The sequence below is a fragment of the Protomyctophum bolini genome (assembly GCF_963924005.1).
Source record: "Protomyctophum bolini genome assembly, chromosome: 13".
Classification (NCBI taxonomy): Eukaryota; Metazoa; Chordata; class Actinopteri; order Myctophiformes; family Myctophidae; genus Protomyctophum; species Protomyctophum bolini.
The window spans coordinates 7,701,043-7,718,542 of NC_137874.1; the positions used below are offsets into that span (position 1 = coordinate 7,701,043).

A 17,500-nucleotide genomic window follows, 5' to 3' on the forward strand; every position below is an offset into this window, starting at 1 on the left:
CTGGTTTCTGACGCTTCCTTTTATCAGCCCCAACAACCCCGCGCTGCGCCGTATCGGCTTGGTGGCACTTTGAGTAATGATGAAAACGAAGGCTTTGTCTTCCAATGTAGAGGCCCGCGGCCATGTTGCAACTCTTTAAGGCTTCGAGAGCACAGCCCCAATCTTTTTAATTACTGGAATCCTATACACCGCGGCATGGTGTTGGAAGAAGTACTCATGTCTTTTGTGTTTTACTCGAGTAAATGTAGCAATGCCACCATAGAAATAAAAATACTGGCTTCAAAATGTATACTGTAGACCGAGAACGACTACAATGTATACATACATTATAGCAACCTTTGGCACCGGTGCCAACATTGGCACTAAGGAAGGGTGATCACTGGCACACTGGCATAAGTGTGAGAGAGAGGACTTTTGGTTTGAAATAAACAATTTAAACTTAGTCCCTCACATTTGTATGTACAGTAAATTACATCCTGCACATAATTATACATTCATTAAAACTCTGAACTCTGACTGGGGAGGGAGTCTGGGAGATACGTGGGTCATTGCTCTGAGACTAATGATCATTATATATGAATATTATAAATATTAAAAATAAGGATATTTCCGTGGACAATCAAAATGTGTTGGAAATGTTGATGTGGTGTCATTCAAATTAATGTTGACATGGCACACTGACTATCCAGAAAATAAAAAAACATGGCACTTAATTCCCAAAAAGGTTGCAGACCCCTGCATTATAGGGCTGTATTTTGCGTGTCTTAAGTTCCAGGTCTTATTCCCTATAACTTGAGTAAACTAAAGACCTGGAGGCGTGGACAATGCTCTTTGGCCACTCAGAATAGCCAAATGGCATGATTGATCACGCCTCCAGGTCTTTAGTTTACTCAAGTTATAGGGAATAAGACCTGGTACTTAAGACACGCAAAATACAGCCCTATATGCCTTTCAAAGCGGGAACACCTCTACTGTAGTAGTGTATAATTATTAATTGTTGCCACTGTATACATATGTACTGTATAGTATATATAGCAACAACATTGTTCAAAGTTTCCAAAGTATTTCAGAAAACTTTGCCTCGACGTTATGAAAAGTAAAAAGTTACCGTTACGCAGATATGTCCCGCAACGCAGCGTGTGTCGCACGACGGCAAGCTTGCAGACCAGCTACTGTTGAAAGGACAAAGTATATATAAAATAGAGCTTAATGGTTTTTAGTGTATGTTTTGTATATTGTATATCTCAATCTAAAGAATAACTTGAGACCTAGAGAGTTATCAAATAGTTGTAGTGTATAGTAAGACATACTGTATAATGTACTTGCCTCTGAGATGTAGTGGAGTGGAGGTACAGGAAGGATCATTCATAAACCAATAACCTGTCATCACTGATCCGTCTAAACAGTATTATATCAGACAATAAATAATCTGTACTGTACATTGAAACTATAGTACTGTACAGACAGTCCAAAACAAATTAACCTGACGACGGGGAGCCAAAGTGGGAGTATATATACTTGAGTAAATGTACTCATAGTTTCGTTCCCAGCTGCCGACGATGAATGAAGACGAAGCCCTTTTGTGTTTCAGACAGTGCATCAGCCTGCAGCCACACTGAGACTCTGAGGGGCTTCTCTCTTTAACCCATTCTGACCTGAGATCAGATTCATACGAGGTTTCCACTGGACACACACACTGGTCTGATTAACCCATTCTGACCTGAGATCAGATTTCTAAAAAAATGTCAGTCGCTCTTCGATTTTTCAAAAATTAGCGCGCCACTCGGTGGCGCGCTATGAGCTTGTAGATCTGCTATTTTTTCAATAGCTAAAGCATAACATAGTGCTAACACCAAAAATGGGTTCCCCGCACAAAAAGGGGTTAACCCATTTAGGGCCCATGTTTCTATATTCAGTGGTGCTCAATATTTCACGTGAAGGGACCCCCAAAAATGTGACGTCATCGGCGGCCGACCCCCCCCCCCCCCCCCCCCCCCCCGAGTAAAAAAAAAAACGTTCGCTCTGAAAGAATGTATACCTTCAAGGTTTGTGCCACATTTTCATGATTTTTTCAAAAAAAAATAGCAGACCTACAAGCTCGTAGGCTATGAGCTTGTAGATCTGCTATTTTTTCAATAGCCTAAAGTATAACATAAACAGCCGAAAGGGGTTTCCCCGCCCGAAATGGGTTTAATTACTTGAATCCTATACAACGATATAGCAGAGTTTTGCCTTCCAGTTGAAAGCCAAAGAGACACTGCTAATAATGGGGACCCAATGTGACGACACTTATGACTAACGAGCAGGGGCAGAAGGCCTATTATTTGGAGTGTCTGCTGATACTCCCGTCCCGGGGGGGGGGGGGGGGGGGGGTCGCTATGGCCGTCCTTTTGTTTGCTGATGTTTATCGTGTCGTCAGGCTGAATGTTGACGCTGGAGATGTTGCTTCAGCCCCCCAGGGTTCCATTCTATAAAGGCAGTTCAGTGATGGATTAACCAGTGTCTGTATAACTGAGGAAAAAGGGCTCGATAGCTCGCTTTGTATCATGTTGCATCTGTGAAGAGATTTTTTACTTTTTTTTAACCAGTTCTGTTTTGTTTATCCCACTTACATGAACAGCATTAACGTTAACGACGTCTCAAATAAATGATGATATTACACGGTTTATCAATTTTTTTACTTATTCAGAATAAAACCTATACCATGAAAGGCAGTCATATGGCATGGAGAGCTGCGGGAAAAAGATGAGATTGATTGCCCTTGGAATATATAGAGGTGGAAGGTCGTTAAGCAAAACGAGATTGGCGCCGTCGACCACTTTGATGCCGGCTGTCGGGAGTAAAAAAAGTTCTCGATGATAAATCTTCAAACGGCATCAGAGGTGCACAGACGGGTCAGTGAGGTGTTGTATCAGACTGAAGAACGGACCAACATTTCTACTACTCTAAAACATCTACTATAAATGTGAACGTTGACACTGTGGCGTAGGTCTGGAGTGAGTTATTGGTCCCGTGAGGACAAGTTGTAGTTGTGTATAGGCGTTGTGCAGAGAGGAGAGTGGAGACTACATTGCACGCTTCCCTCAACCCCAGTACTTGAGTCAAAGTACACTGAGGAATATCAGTGCCGTCCAGCAGAAACCTCTTATCTCGGTATACAAGCTCATAGCGTGCCACCGAGTGGCGCGCTACGAGCTTGTATATGTCTGCTATTTTTGAAAAATCGTTAAAATGTGGCGCAGATCATCATTGAATATATATTTCAGAGCAAACATTTTTAACTAAAATATTTGCTTCTGGGGGGGGGGGGGGGGGGGGGGTCCCTGGAACTACATATTTTCAGATGGGGGTCCGTGGCCCAATAGAGAGAATTCTGGGGGGTCCTTGACATGAAAAAGTTTGAGCACCGCCTGACGTAGAAACATAGGTTTTTCAGAAAAATGTTAGGATTTAGAAGCCTTTTTTTTTTTTTAATCGACCTCAGTCCAAAATGGGTTCTTGCAGAAGGAGGCGAGGACACTGGAGCAGCACGGACATTTTAAGCCTTTTATTTAGGTGCTAGTATACAAGAAACGAACCTATAAAAGGCTTAAAATGTCCGCGCTGTTCCGGTATCTTCTCCTCCTTCAGGATTTTAGAAGACATTTGCAGAATCGGCCCTCAGATCTTAATGGGTTTAATAGTTAACTTCAGGAACTGCCAGGTATACACTTTGACACACATGCTCTGGTTGAACTAGAGGGCAACACCACGAGATACCGTCTGATTACCAGACAGCCCTAAATACAGTCTCTATCTGCCCATTCAGCTGGCCGCTAGCATGGCCAGCGTTTTTTTATAAAAGCAATAACTCACTCCAGGCTGCGGTGCATTGTGATTATATCACAGCTAAGGGGGTTGAACTTGCGCCTCTTATCTGTGATACGACGACAATATAGCGTGGCCTGCAGTGAGTTATTGCTTAATTGAAGCAAATGGTCCCGTAAGGAAGAGTTCCGTGGGGCTATAGCCACGGTATAGAGGAGACTCCACTGCAATGCTTCCTCACAGACAGTGCGAGAGGAAAGCTGCTCAAACACGGTAGTGTTGGAGTCAAAGTACACTAACCCTTTTGTGTTTTCTCGTAAATGAACGCTCTAATAATTAGAGCGTTCATTTACGAGAAAACACAAAAGGGTTAGTGTAGTATGATCCAATTAGAGTCTAATTGGACGGTATAGTTTGTTTTGGTTGCTCTGTCAAATTTGTATTCAAAGGTTTTTCATACCAATTAACCATATTTTGTATTATTAGTAGTATTACAATTTTCACATTCTCCCGAATAATTCAAAGATTTTCTCGAACTTTTTCAAAATACTATCAATAATAGTGAAAAGTGCAGATAGACGTGCTATATTTACCTTATATTGAAACAGTTGGTTAATCATGATACTTTCCCCCCTTCCTAGAAATGTAGTGTCAATGCAATACATACAATACAATAAATATAGAGTACAATATTTTGTACTCTATTTTGTACCCCCGCGCTATTCATTTCGATGGAAGTTGCTCAGTGGCGTTTTGAAGCACCCGGAAGACTGCCGGAAGTCCAATTATATAACTCAATGGCTCGAGCGAGCGGGAGTTTAGCCCGGAGGTCCTGGGATGACGCAACGTTATACGCACATGAACGCCATGAACGTCCGTCCACCTCCATGAACGTGCTGCAGTTCCACCTTTTGCCAGTAGGTATGGTAGTGGCAGCTTCAACGTTGGATATAGCCTTACTGGGGGCTTGTGAGATGTAGTCAAAGTCAAAGTCATACGCAAGTGTAGAAAAAACACAAATATTAGCCTGGACAGATAATCCAAAAAGGTACAGTACTTGTGTATGTATTTCTCCAGGAAGTTGTACACGAATAAATGCGGTCCATTTATACCAATCAATGCATCATAGGAATGGTGTTAATTGAAGGAATTTTCAAACGGCAGCGTTTCGTTTTCGCAGAGAAAATACACAGAAGGCACAGGCTGGCTAATTAGCTGTGGTATTGTTTTGCCTCACTATACATTAGTGATCTCCCCACATCAGTTAACACTTAAAGGAGAATTCCATGCTAGAATGCTTTCTTATCTTTCTTACCTTTCTTTGTAGTCGTTACATCCCCACCAAAGAGGTCCAGGTGTTTTTTGTGCAAAAACTCCTTATTGGCTATTTTCCCTACCATAAGCCCTCAATGAATTGCATTGCATTGAATGGGAATTGAATGGGGCTATGAAGTGTTATGCTAATTAGCTTATTTCCATCGAAAGAAGTAGTAAAGTGTGCCTCTTGGGATATTATTTACATTATGAAGAGAGGATATATACAAAGAAATTATAATTTTGAGCGATGGAAATAAGCGAATTAGCACAACAACCCATAGCCCCATTCAATTCCCATTCAAATCAATGCAATTCATTTAGGGCTTATGGTAGGGAAATAGCCAATAATGAGCTTTTGCACAAAATAACACCTGGACCTCTTTGGTGGGGACGTAACAACTACAAAGAAAGGTAAGAAAGCCTTTTAGTATGGAATTCTCCTTTAACAATGGGATTTAGAGTGAGAATCGGCGAGACATATATCCATTTAAAATCGCTATAGCGTCACAGGCAACGTTTAGGCTGCGGCCACAGTGGTCAAAAGCCTAGAGAAGAGGACTGAAAAACACCATACCGCGCCGCTATAGAATATTCATGAGTCATCCATAATAAGAGACTCGCGAGGAATAGAAGTAAAAAGCCAAGCAGAAAAAGTTTTATTCTTGCTTTTTTTTTCATATCTTTTTTTGTTGTTGTTGTAGCGAAGAAGATCAGATGCAATTTGTCTTCCCCTGTATAAAAGGGCTGCGTTTCTTTGCCTCATGAATGTTTAAGTGGCCTTTTGTGTGTGAGAGAGAGGGAGAGAGAGAGAGAGAGAGAGATAGAGAGAGAGAGAGAGAGAGAGAGAGAGTCGCAACCCTGACCCACTTGACGCGGAAACTTATAAAGCTCTAAATGTGGACTGGATTCATGTACCGGAGATAGTAGATCGAGGGGCAGCCGAGTCAAGAGGAATATGTTAGAGAGGAGAAGTGAGAGGAGATGGATGATCACAGACACTCAGACACACACACACACACACACACACACAGTCACACACGCGTGTGTGTGTGTGTGTGTGTGTGTGTGTGTGTGTGTGTGTGTCTGTGGGCTTGCCTTTGTGCACGGTGTTCTGTGCTGATGTGCAGGCTTTGCATTGTCGCTGTTGTTGCGAGTGAAACCGTGTGTATGTCCAAAACCGTTCCTTATTATTTGTCATTATTTTTCTTCTACGAAGTAGTGAAAAGATACGACACTCTTGCATCCTGACGAAGCAGGGGCATTCATTTACCAAAAATGGATTGAAATATTTGGTGTGACACTGCAGCGTGATCAAGTATATACAGTTAGGCCGTTCATTTACAAAACAGTCAAATGCGTCTGAACTGAGTGGTGCTGTATAGCCTATACTGTACTGTAGTGTACAAGCCCTCCTCCCTGGCCCGTTAAATGTTGTTGTTTTTTGGCTAAAAACTCAGCTTCCCATCATGCACCTGTGCACAGTGTGAAGCTCCACGGCACCACTTTGTCACCTGTTGGTACTCTAAGCGCCACTCCAAAAAAGTTTAAGTATGGATATACGAGATTTCTGCACAGTATGATTGGGAGCATGTGTGTGTGCGTGTTCGTGCGTGCGTGTGTGCGTGCGTGCGTGGAATAGACCCCCCCCCCCACCCCCCTGGGGAGCAACAGATTGCGGTCTAGTGACAGAGAAGAGGAATGGGAGTCGAGCGGAAGTTTTGAGACGGTTTGGTTTGGAGACGGGAGGTTTTCCCGCGAGAGGAGGACCCTCTACCTCGTATACCTGGCTCGGACCCCCTGGGGTCCAGGGTGATTGCCTCACGCTGATGGCGTCACACGGAGGCTTGTATAGATTCACTTCGCTGCATTTCATGTCTCTTCATATACCAGATATTGAATTTTTTTCTCCCCATCATGTTCCTGGACTTCCGAGCTTCTCTCTCTCTCTCTCTCTCTCTCTCTCTCTCTGTCTCTCTTGTCTTTCATATATATATATATATTTTTTTTTTCAATTGCTTGGTTGGTGGCACCCCTCCCCCCCTCCCTCCCTCACTGACTCATACAAACACTCACTCACTCATAATCCACACATAATCGTGCCGATTATAGAGAGTGAGAGAGAGAGATAGAGAGAGCAATAAAGGAGAGGGACAGGCGGACGGACGGACGGGCAGACACAGTGACAGAGAGAGAGAGAGAGAGAGAGAGAGCGAGAGAGAGAGAGAGATCTGGGACGATCTTCTTGCACTCCCGACCCGTCCGTAATGTCAGTGTTTTTTATTGGTCCCCTTGCGTCTGAAGGAAAATAGCTCCAGCATTTATTATTTCCCTGTTGTTCCCCATGCTGTAACGTCACCGAGTTCTTATAGCTTTGATAGATGAGGCTTTCACAAGCTGTATGTCGCCATCTCTCTCTCTCTCTCTCTCTCTCTCTCTCTCGCGCCAACATGACTAACTGCTCTAACAGAGAGAGAGGGAGGAGGGGGGGGGGGGGGGTGGCGGGGGAATGGGGAGAGGGACAGACAGACAGACAGACAAACAGACAGACAGACAGACAGACAGACAGACAGACAGACAGACAGACAGACAGACAGACAGGAGAGAGTGGGCGGTGCAGAGAGAGAGAGAGACAGCCTCTTTAAACTTCAACTTTACATCACTTGCTTTTCTTCAGGAGGCTCCCAGCATTTCCGGAGGGGAGAAAAAAAAAACCCAATTCAAGAATGAGAGAATATAGAGATATATGTAACAAAGCAAACAAAGTCACATATAGCAAGACGACACAGTGTCAGATATTATACTGTACACACGTGGGTGTTTATGTTCAAAATAGAAGATAAACGAGGGAGAATATCTCTTGTGCAAGTATGAGACATATACGGTACAGTACAGCATATTCAGGCATTAGGGAAGCACTGTTTTGGAAATTCTAATAAGTAATAAGTAAGTAACCTCACGTCACCACTGTGTAGGAAAGCCTGGTTTTACATTCTAAAACTGAGCCGTGTGACTTGAGTTCCGGTGGTGGATTCTGCAGGGTGGCGTTACATGGTTTTTTACCAAAATAAATGAAACAATTATACCAAACTAAAGCAAATGTTAAACTAGCGGGGACATGACGCTTGTGGTTCCAGCTGTATGTGGGGTCCCATTTTTATATAGCCTTTGGTATGACCCGGCCACTCTCTAACCAGAAATAAAATAAATACATTTCTGTTCGATTCTATTCTGAATCTGCCGCTCGGTATAGGCTGCAGATGACCAACAACAAACACAACAACAGATAAACATTGGCTACTATATACAGGTACGCGCACGCACACGCACACACGCACGCACACACGCACACGCACGCACACACGCACACCGGGCCGCAGGCATGACCCAGAGAGGGGTGTCTTTGATGTGATAGAGAGGGCTTTTCTGAAAACACAGACACACCACAGGGCCACCGGCTCAATGGAGGAACACACCTGTTGCCTCATGACTCATAACGGTGTGATACTGCATACGCAACGAGTCTTGCAGTATGTCCTGACTTCTTGGGTCTCCTAGCTCAGAGCTCCTTCCATGGTCTCCTCTCTTCTCCTCTCCTCTCCTCTCCTCTCCTCTCCTCTCCTCTCCTCTCCTCTCCTCTCCTCTCCTCTCCTCTCCTCTCCTCTCCTCTCCTCTCCTCTCCTCTCCTCTATCTAAATGTGACTCTCCTCTCCTCTCCTCTCCTCTCCTGTCTCCTCTATCTAAATGTGACTCTCCTCTCCTCTCCCTCCTCTATCTAAATGTGACTCTCCTCTCCCTCCTCTATATAAATGTGACTCTCCTCTCCTCTCCTCTCCTCTCCTCTCCTCTATCTAAATGTGACTCTCCTCTCCTCTATCTAAATGTGACTATCCTCTCCTCTCCTCTCCTCTATCTAAATGTGACTCTCCTCTCCTCTCCTCTCCTCTCCTCTCCTCTCCTCTCCTCTCCTCTCCTCTCCTCTCCTCTCCTCTCCTCTCCTCTCCTCTCCTCTCCTCTCCTCTCCTCTCCTCTCCTCTCCTCTCCTCTCCTCTCCTCTCCTCTATCTAAATGTGACTCTCCTCTCCTCTCCCTCCTCTATCTAAATGTGACTCTCCTCTCCTCTCCCTCCTCTATCTAAATGTGACTCTCCTCTCCTCTCCTCTCCTCTATCTAAATGTGACTCTCCTCTCCTCTCCTCTCCTCTATCTAAATGTGACTCTCCTCTCCTCTCCTCTCCTCTATCTAAATGTGACTCTCCTCTCCTCTCCTCAGAGTCCATGGTGTTCATCCCCCAGCAGAGCTACTCAGTGGAGGAGGACGTGGGCGAACTGCTCATCCCCGTCCACCGGAGTGGTGACGTCAGCCAGGAGCTGATGGTGGTCTGCTACACACACCAAGGTACAGTGATGGTGGTCTGCTACACACACCAAGGTACAGTGATGGTGGTCCCATACACACACCAAGGTACAGTGATGGTGGTCCCATACACACACACCAAGGTACAGTGATGGTGGTCCCATACACACACACCAAGGTACAGTGATGGTGGTCCCATACACACACCAAGGTACAGTGATGGTGGTCCCATACACACACCAAGGTACAGTGATGGTGGTCCCATACACACACCAAGGTACAGTGATGGTGGTCCCATACACACAGTGTAAGGTACAGTGATGGTGGTCCCATACACACACCAAGGTACAGTGATGGTGGTCCCATACACACAGTGTAAGGTACAGTGATGGTGGTCCCATACACACACCAAGGTACAGTGATGGTGGTCCCATACACACAGTGTAAGGTACAGTGAGTAAAGCGTTATTCATAGTCTGGATTTTCGGTGGTGAGGTGACCACCGAACTACAACATGACGTCACTGAGCCGCGGTGAAGAGCAAACCACCGCCCCAGGCCCTTCTCTCTGTTTTTACTCACCACCGCTCAACTGTGGTCACCTCACCACCGGAGCGGTGGTCACCTCACCACCGGAGCGGTGGTCAGCTCACCACCGGAGCGGTGGTCACCTCACCACCGGAGCGGTGGTCACCTCACCACCGGAAATCCAGACTATGAATGAGCCCTTTAGTGACACGTATACTATACACTCAAGTTTTTAACTCCAATCTTTGCTTCTGGAGGACGTCCCTGGAACAACATATTTTCAGATGGGGGGTCGGCGGCCAATTACATATAATCTTGGGGCTCCTCCTTGACATGAAACTGTTTGAGAACCACTGACACGGAAACATGGGGTTTTTCAGAAAACAGTTTAGAAGACATTTGTAGAATCGTTCCCAGGTCTAAACCTGGTTAAAGAAAGAATAGAACACTAAATGGTGCCTTTATCCAAGACGCTTTATGTAGATTGTACATTACATTCACCCATTACATTCAAACATTCACACACACACACACACATCATCACGTCATGCATATACACTGATGGCGGCAGAAACCATGCAAGGCACCAACCAGCGGTTCAGTGTCTTGCTCAAGGACACTTCGACGCTAACTCTGGGGGGAGCCCCGGGTTCGAACTGGCAACCTTTTGCGGTGGCTACCATCCAGCCACTCTACCCCTGAGCCACCGCCGCCCGCACTGAGAAAACCAAGTGTGTGTGCTGCAGTATAAACTATAGTATCCACTATCCAATGAAAACCAAGTGTGTGCTACAGTATAAACTACAGTATCCAATGAAAACCAAGTGTGTGCTACAGTATAAACTACAGTATCCAATGAAAACCAAGTGTGTGCTACAGTATAAACTATAGTATCCTATCCAATGAAAACCAAGTGTGTGCTACAGTATAAACTATAGTATCCTATCCAATGAAAACCAAGTGTGCGCGCTGCAGTATAAACTATAGTATCCAATGAAAACCAAGTGTGTGCTACAGTATAAACTACAGTATCCAATGAAAACCAAGTGTGTGCTACAGTATAAACTATAGTATCCTATCCAATGAAAACCAAGTGTGTGCTACAGTATAAACTATAGTATCCTATCCAATGAAAACCAAGTGTGCGCGCTGCAGTATAAACTATAGTATCCAATGAAAACCAAGTGTGCGCGCTGCAGTATAAACTATAGTATCCAATGAAAACCAAGTGTGTGCTACAGTATAAACTACAGTATCCAATGAAAACCAAGTGTGTGCTACAGTATAAACTACAGTATCCAATGAAAACCAAGTGTGTGCTACAGTATAAACTACAGTATCCAATGAAAACCAAGTGTGTGCTACAGTATAAACTATAGTATCCAATGAAAACCAAGTGTGTGCTACAGTATAAACTACAGTATCCAATGAAACCCAAGTGTGTGCTACAGTATAAACTACAGTATCCAATGAAAACCAAGTGTGTGCTACAGTATAAACTACAGTATCCAATGAAAACCAAGTGTGTGCGCTGCAGTATAAACTATAGTATCCAATGAAAACCAAGTGTGTGCTACAGTATAAACTACAGTATCCAATGAAAACCAAGTGTGTGCGCTGCAGTATAAACTATAGTATCCAATGAAAACCAAGTGTGTGCTACAGTATAAACTACAGTATCCAATGAAAACCAAGTGTGTGCTACAGTATAAACTATAGTATCCAATGAAAACCAAGTGTGTGCTACAGTATAAACTACAGTATCCAATGAAAACCAAGTGTGTGCTACAGTATAAACTACAGTATCCAATGAAAACCAAGTGTGTGCTACAGTATAAACTACAGTATCCAATGAAAACCAAGTGTGTGCTACAGTATAAACTACAGTATCCAATGGGACAGAAGTCCCGAGCGGAGCGTGCTTCTACTGTCAGTTAATTCAAAGATAAGGACAGACGGGTGCAGACTCTCAGACCCCTTTTCCACCGGTTGGTTCCCGAAGGGGAACCGGTTCGGTTCAGTTGCATATTAAAAAAAAAAAAAATCAAACGTGCAATAGAATAAATCATTGTCTTTGTGTAAGTAATCAACTGGGGAAGTTTCATAACAATGTAATATACAGGTAGGTATGGGTTTGCGCACTCAATTCATAATTAACGTTCCAATTTTGGAGCTCTGGCTCATGGATTAAGAACCAAAAAGAACTGAACTGGTGGAAAAGGGGTCTCAAGTGAACAGTCTATACAAAAATTACCTAATATAATTACCTATTAATATACCTAATCCTAATATGGCCTCATTTAGAAAATATGTAGTTCCAGGACCCCACCCAAGCAAAGATTTGAGTTAAAAACGTTCACTCTGAAAGAATATATTATTGAAAGATTTACGCCACATTTTCACGATTAAAAAACAATAGCTAAAGTATAACATAATGCTTAGTTAAAACACCAAAAGGGGTTCCCGCCCAAAATGGGTTAAATGAACCTGCATGTACATGGCAATTAAATTAGACAATTGACTCTTACAGTTAACTGTTTTTCGACAAGTTTCTACAGTTTGCAGAGGAGAAAACCATAACCTTTGTGACAGTTTTGATAAATACATATTATAATAAATGTGTTTTCTCTGAAGAGTTTAAATGTATCAGGTGAAAAGGTGAATGAGCGACTCCTGTGGAAAATGACAGTGAGGAGAAAACCCATAACCTTTGTGACAGTTTTGATAAACACATATTAAAATAAAAGTGTTTTCTCTGAAGTGTTTAAATGTATCGGGTGGAAAGGTGAATGAGCGACTCCTGTGGAAAATGACAGTGATTAATTCTGTGCTGGCGTTGTGCAGAAAAAGCATTTTCTTTTGGCCGAGCTCAGATTTAATTAAAGTGATGTCTTTATCTATATTATGCATGCAGACTAATGTTCTTTGAAAACATTAGATTCTAGTGTGCCATGATGCATTAACATTTATCTCCATTTTGTTTCCGCTCAACTCACTGGGAGTTTATTTTGCCTCTGTTTTCGTCGACTAAAACTAAGACGAAAAATGTCCGTCGGCTACCTTTTTCCACTGACGAAAACGAAATGGAAACTAAATGAAAACTAGTGTAAATGCATTTTAGTCGACTAAATCAACTGTAGATTTAGTCGACTAAAATCTTATGACAGTCGACTGAAACTATAGACCAACACTAAAACAAATTCCAGGTGACAAAAATGTGACTATAAACTAAATGAGAACTATTCAAGAGAGACTATGACTAAAACTAAAATCAAAAAAGCTAAAGTAGAAGCTATACTGTATACAAGCTCAAAATGCTGCGCGGAAGCTTGTAGATCTGCTACTTTTGCTGCTTCTGCGTGACGCCTATAGCTGTAGTGTGATCAGTAAGCGTGTTAATTCACACACACACACACAAAACACTAGAAAAGATGGAATATGGAGAGAGGTGACAAGGGGATTTGTCCTCCTTATACGTACAAGCGTAGAACGGATCACTGTTTGTCTTCATGAGGCCACGTTATTGCCTCCTTCCTCATATTATTCTCTCTATACTGGGACTGCACTATATATGAAGAGAACATGCGATATTATGCGACAACATTGGTGAATATTGAACAGATATTGAAGTATACCGTTTTGATATCTTTCTGAATGACCGCAGGTTAACGTAGAACTCAATGAATAGCTATATGCCTATACTGTATACTGCACACACTGGAAAGAAAGAAACAAGTGGATACATACGTACAGTGTTGTTTTCGTCAACTAAGACTAAGACGAAAAATGTTCGTCGACTACCTATTTTCACTGACAAAAACAAATGGAAACTAAATGAAAACTAAGCTACGATGACTAAAACTATGACTAAATATACTGACAATTTCGTTGACAAATAAAAACTAGACTAAAATGTTATAGGAAGGGACTTGTTGACAAGAGAAAAAACACCAGAATGGGTTTAAAACAATGAAAACATAACTCTGGCAACTCGCGAATCGCAGGGAAAGTGTTCTAAAAAATTGAATTCACTCGGGGGGCAAACTCAAGTGAATAGATCGTCAAAGTGTTTTATAACAACGACACAACTCTGGTGTCCTTTTTCCTCCTGTCCTCCATAGGGTCGGCCACGGGCACGCTCCCCACCACCGTGCTGTCCTACTCCGACTTCATCTCGCGCCCCGAGGAGCACGGCAGCGTGCTGCGCTTCGACAAGGGCGAGCGGGAGAAGGCGTGCCGCGTGGTGGTCATCGACGACTCCCTCTACGAGGGCGAGGAGCGCTTCAACGTGTCTCTGTCGCTGCCCGTCGGCGGGCGCCTGGGGACGCACTACGCCACGGCCGCCGTGCGCATCCTGCCCGACATGGACGACGGTAGGACAAACCTGTCTGTCTGTCTGTCTGTCTGTCCGTCCGTCCGTCCGTCTGTCTGTCTGTTCGTCTGTCTGTCTGTCTGTCTGTTCGTCTGTCTGTCTGTCCGTCTGTCCGTCTGCCTTTTTGAACAACGTTACATATTTCATCGCATATACGTTCTCCTCTTATACGCATGCCGTATATATCTCAGTGAACACCTTCAAAGCAACAACTTCAAGTGAATTTTTATCAATGTCCAATTCCCGTGTTATTTTATTAATGTCTTCCTCCCATGTTGTTTTATCCACCTGTCAAACTCTGTCACGTATTCCATCACACGTATACTGTATATCATACACTGACTGCACTATATATACTGTCACACATGCCCCCCTTTAACAAACTTTAAAGTCTAACTCTCACCCCGTGACCGTCCAGAGTCTCTCTCTGAGAAAAAAGAGAGAGCTTGCATTGTGCGCGTCTTTGTTTTGCTTTGAACCCATTTAAGACCTGACGTCGACATTTAAAAGAAATGCCTTCTAAATCTTGACAGTTTTCTGAAATACCCACGTTCATTATTTCATGTCAAGGACCCCCAGAATTATGTGTATTTGGCCCCCATCTGAAAACCAGGGACGCCCCCGGAAGCAACGGTTTGAGTAAAAACATTCGCTCTGAAAGAATATATATGCAAAGATCTGCGCCCCATTTTCACGATAAAAAAAAATAGCAGACAAGCTCATATAGCACGGCACTCTGTGCCGCGCCACGAGCTTGTAGATCTGCTATTTTTCAATAGCTAAAGCATAACCTAATAACGCTTAAAACACCAAAAGGGGTTATCCCCTGCCGAGAAATGGGTTAAACTTTGTTACTGTATTTCATCATCACATACGCATTACTGTCACACGTGTCCCTGTCACGGTAAAGAACATACAGTATGATGAACAATATTAAAGTCCATTTCTTCTCACCCACCATGAAGCACCAGAAGAGCCTTCCAGCTCAAAACACCTCAAAACCTTGACAGCTTTATCAAGTCAACTTTTGCTTTAGAACTTTGTTAGTGGATTGTGTGCGTGTGCGTGCGTGCGTGCGCGTGCGTGCGTGTGTGTGTGTGTGTGTGTGTGTGTTTGTTTGTGTGTGCGTGCGTGTGTGTGTGTTTGTGTGCACTTCTACTCCCTTGATTAACTGACTATTTATTATCCTGTCTCATTAAATAATCACAGCATTTTCTTTTTTTTTTTAAATGTTCATAGAAGTCACAGAAGTCTTTGTTATAGCCTTGTTTTTTAACGAGGTCTTAACGGCATTCGCCGACGCGTTGTCATGAGAACGGATCGTGCTCTTTGAAGTGCATACTGATGGTCCGTGTTTTAATTACGACAGACACTCGAGCAGTCCAGTGGGACTTCACATCTCACACAGTAAAATCCTCTGTAATAATAACAATCACAACCGTCTTAATTGTCACATCACAGGTCTTATAGAGGTGTGAAACGGCGGGTGAAATTCCTTTTTTGTGCAAGCGCCGTCGTACTTGTTGGTGTGTGTCTGTGTGTGTGTGTGTTTCTGTGTGGGGTCCGCGGACCCCCAGGGGTCATTATTAAGAGAGTTCCAGGGGACCCACAGCTAAATGATAATTAGGAACCAAATGGACACTTATGGGGCCTGTAACTCAGAGAGTGTGCAAATGGAACCATACGGACCCTAACGGGATCCATTTGATATAATTGCCATTAAACGGGGGACTGTAGCCTAACTCATGTCAAACTGGGGGGGGGGGGGGGGGGGGTCCTTGAAATTAAACGGGTTGAGAATCACTGACTAGAGCCGTAACAATCTCCTCTTATGGGGGTCCGCGAGCTACTTAGTGTCAACTTGGGGGGGGGGGGGGGGGTCCTTGACATGAAAAGGTTTGGGAGAACCACTGCTCTACATTATTTAAGTAAGCCTTGCTGAGACCATATTATGGCAGGAGCATGTGACTCCTGTTTCTGTTGCGGCTTGATGTTACAAGCAAACCCCCTGGATATGATGTATACTGTATAAAGTACACCCCCTGGACATGATGTATATAAGTACAGTACACCCCCTGGACATAACGCTGGCATGTCACAGCCGGGACTTGACCCCAATCCAATCTTTGATGCCGAGTGCCAAGCAGGGAGGAACTAGGTCATTGCATTTATTATGTGGTCTTTGGTATGACCCAGCCGGGGATCGGGACAGACCACATTGAAGGCTATCTACATATTTACACACATACAGTAGTATACGTACATGTCCGTACACTAGTGGGGCTTTCACTTTTTACTAGTTGACTAGTTGTTTAACTATAACAGTTAAACAACTATAAATAATAGTTGTGCGTTTAGAAACTACGTGTACATTGGTGACTGTCTATAACTATTATCTAGCTGATCTTGAGGCCTACAAAAACTAAAATAAACTAAATTAAATCTTATCAACTAGTTGCTTAAATCCCTACTAGGGCTTTCACTTCTAGTTATTTTTTACTAGTTGACTAGTCGCGCTCGGGAATAATTTGATTAGTTGATTTGACCCCCCCCCAATCCATGCTGAGTGCCATTTTTACAGTATTTTGGTATGACCCGGCCGGGGGATCGAACGCCCGACCTCCCAGTTTCAGGGCGGACACTCTATAACCACAAGGACCACTGTCTGGGGGTGTGTCTGGTCGATGCCCTATAAATCTCACACATGTTTACGGAGCAGATTAGCTCCTTATATCACAACATGGCTGTCACTATATAGCGGTTGTTTGAGAGTTTGGGAAAACGGAAACACTGTAGCGGAGTTAGAGTTATTGTTGCACACACCACGCTGGTCTGGGGGGAAATAATAACGGCACATATTCCAAGCGGCAGCCGTCTTTCATCTCTCCGACTCCGCCGCGTTTTTACCATCGATTCCCTTTATCGACTTCAAAGAGATTGACTCTCTATATATTCCAGGCTGTGCTTGATTAAATGTCACCGTGTCACATTTAAGCCGTTCAGCACGGGAAGCCCTTTTGGTGTTTTTTTTTTTTAAGCATTATGTCATACTTTAGATCCGCGCTGCGAGCTTGTAGATCTGCTGTTTTCGCGAATTCGTGAAAATGTGGCACAAAACTTTGAA

General features: G+C 43.6%; 2 protein-coding genes across 2 annotated transcripts in view; one reads left to right on the top strand and one right to left on the bottom strand.

The window, feature by feature from the left end:
* LOC308327279 (uncharacterized protein) overlaps positions 1 to 17,500 on the bottom strand; it is a 551,554-nt gene that overhangs the window by 108,018 nt on the left and 426,036 nt on the right. The window lies entirely within an intron of this gene.
* The window catches only part of LOC308327501 (FRAS1-related extracellular matrix protein 2-like), a gene marked incomplete at its 3' end in the record, with an annotated part of 149,269 nt that overhangs the window by 65,502 nt on the left and 66,267 nt on the right, over positions 1 to 17,500 (top strand). The window contains exons 7-8 of the mRNA XM_080781023.1: positions 9,394 to 9,519; positions 14,126 to 14,377. Of these exons, the coding sequence (XP_080637149.1) occupies positions 9,394 to 9,519; positions 14,126 to 14,377 (378 nt within the window). The remainder of the gene's footprint in view (positions 1 to 9,393; positions 9,520 to 14,125; positions 14,378 to 17,500) is intronic.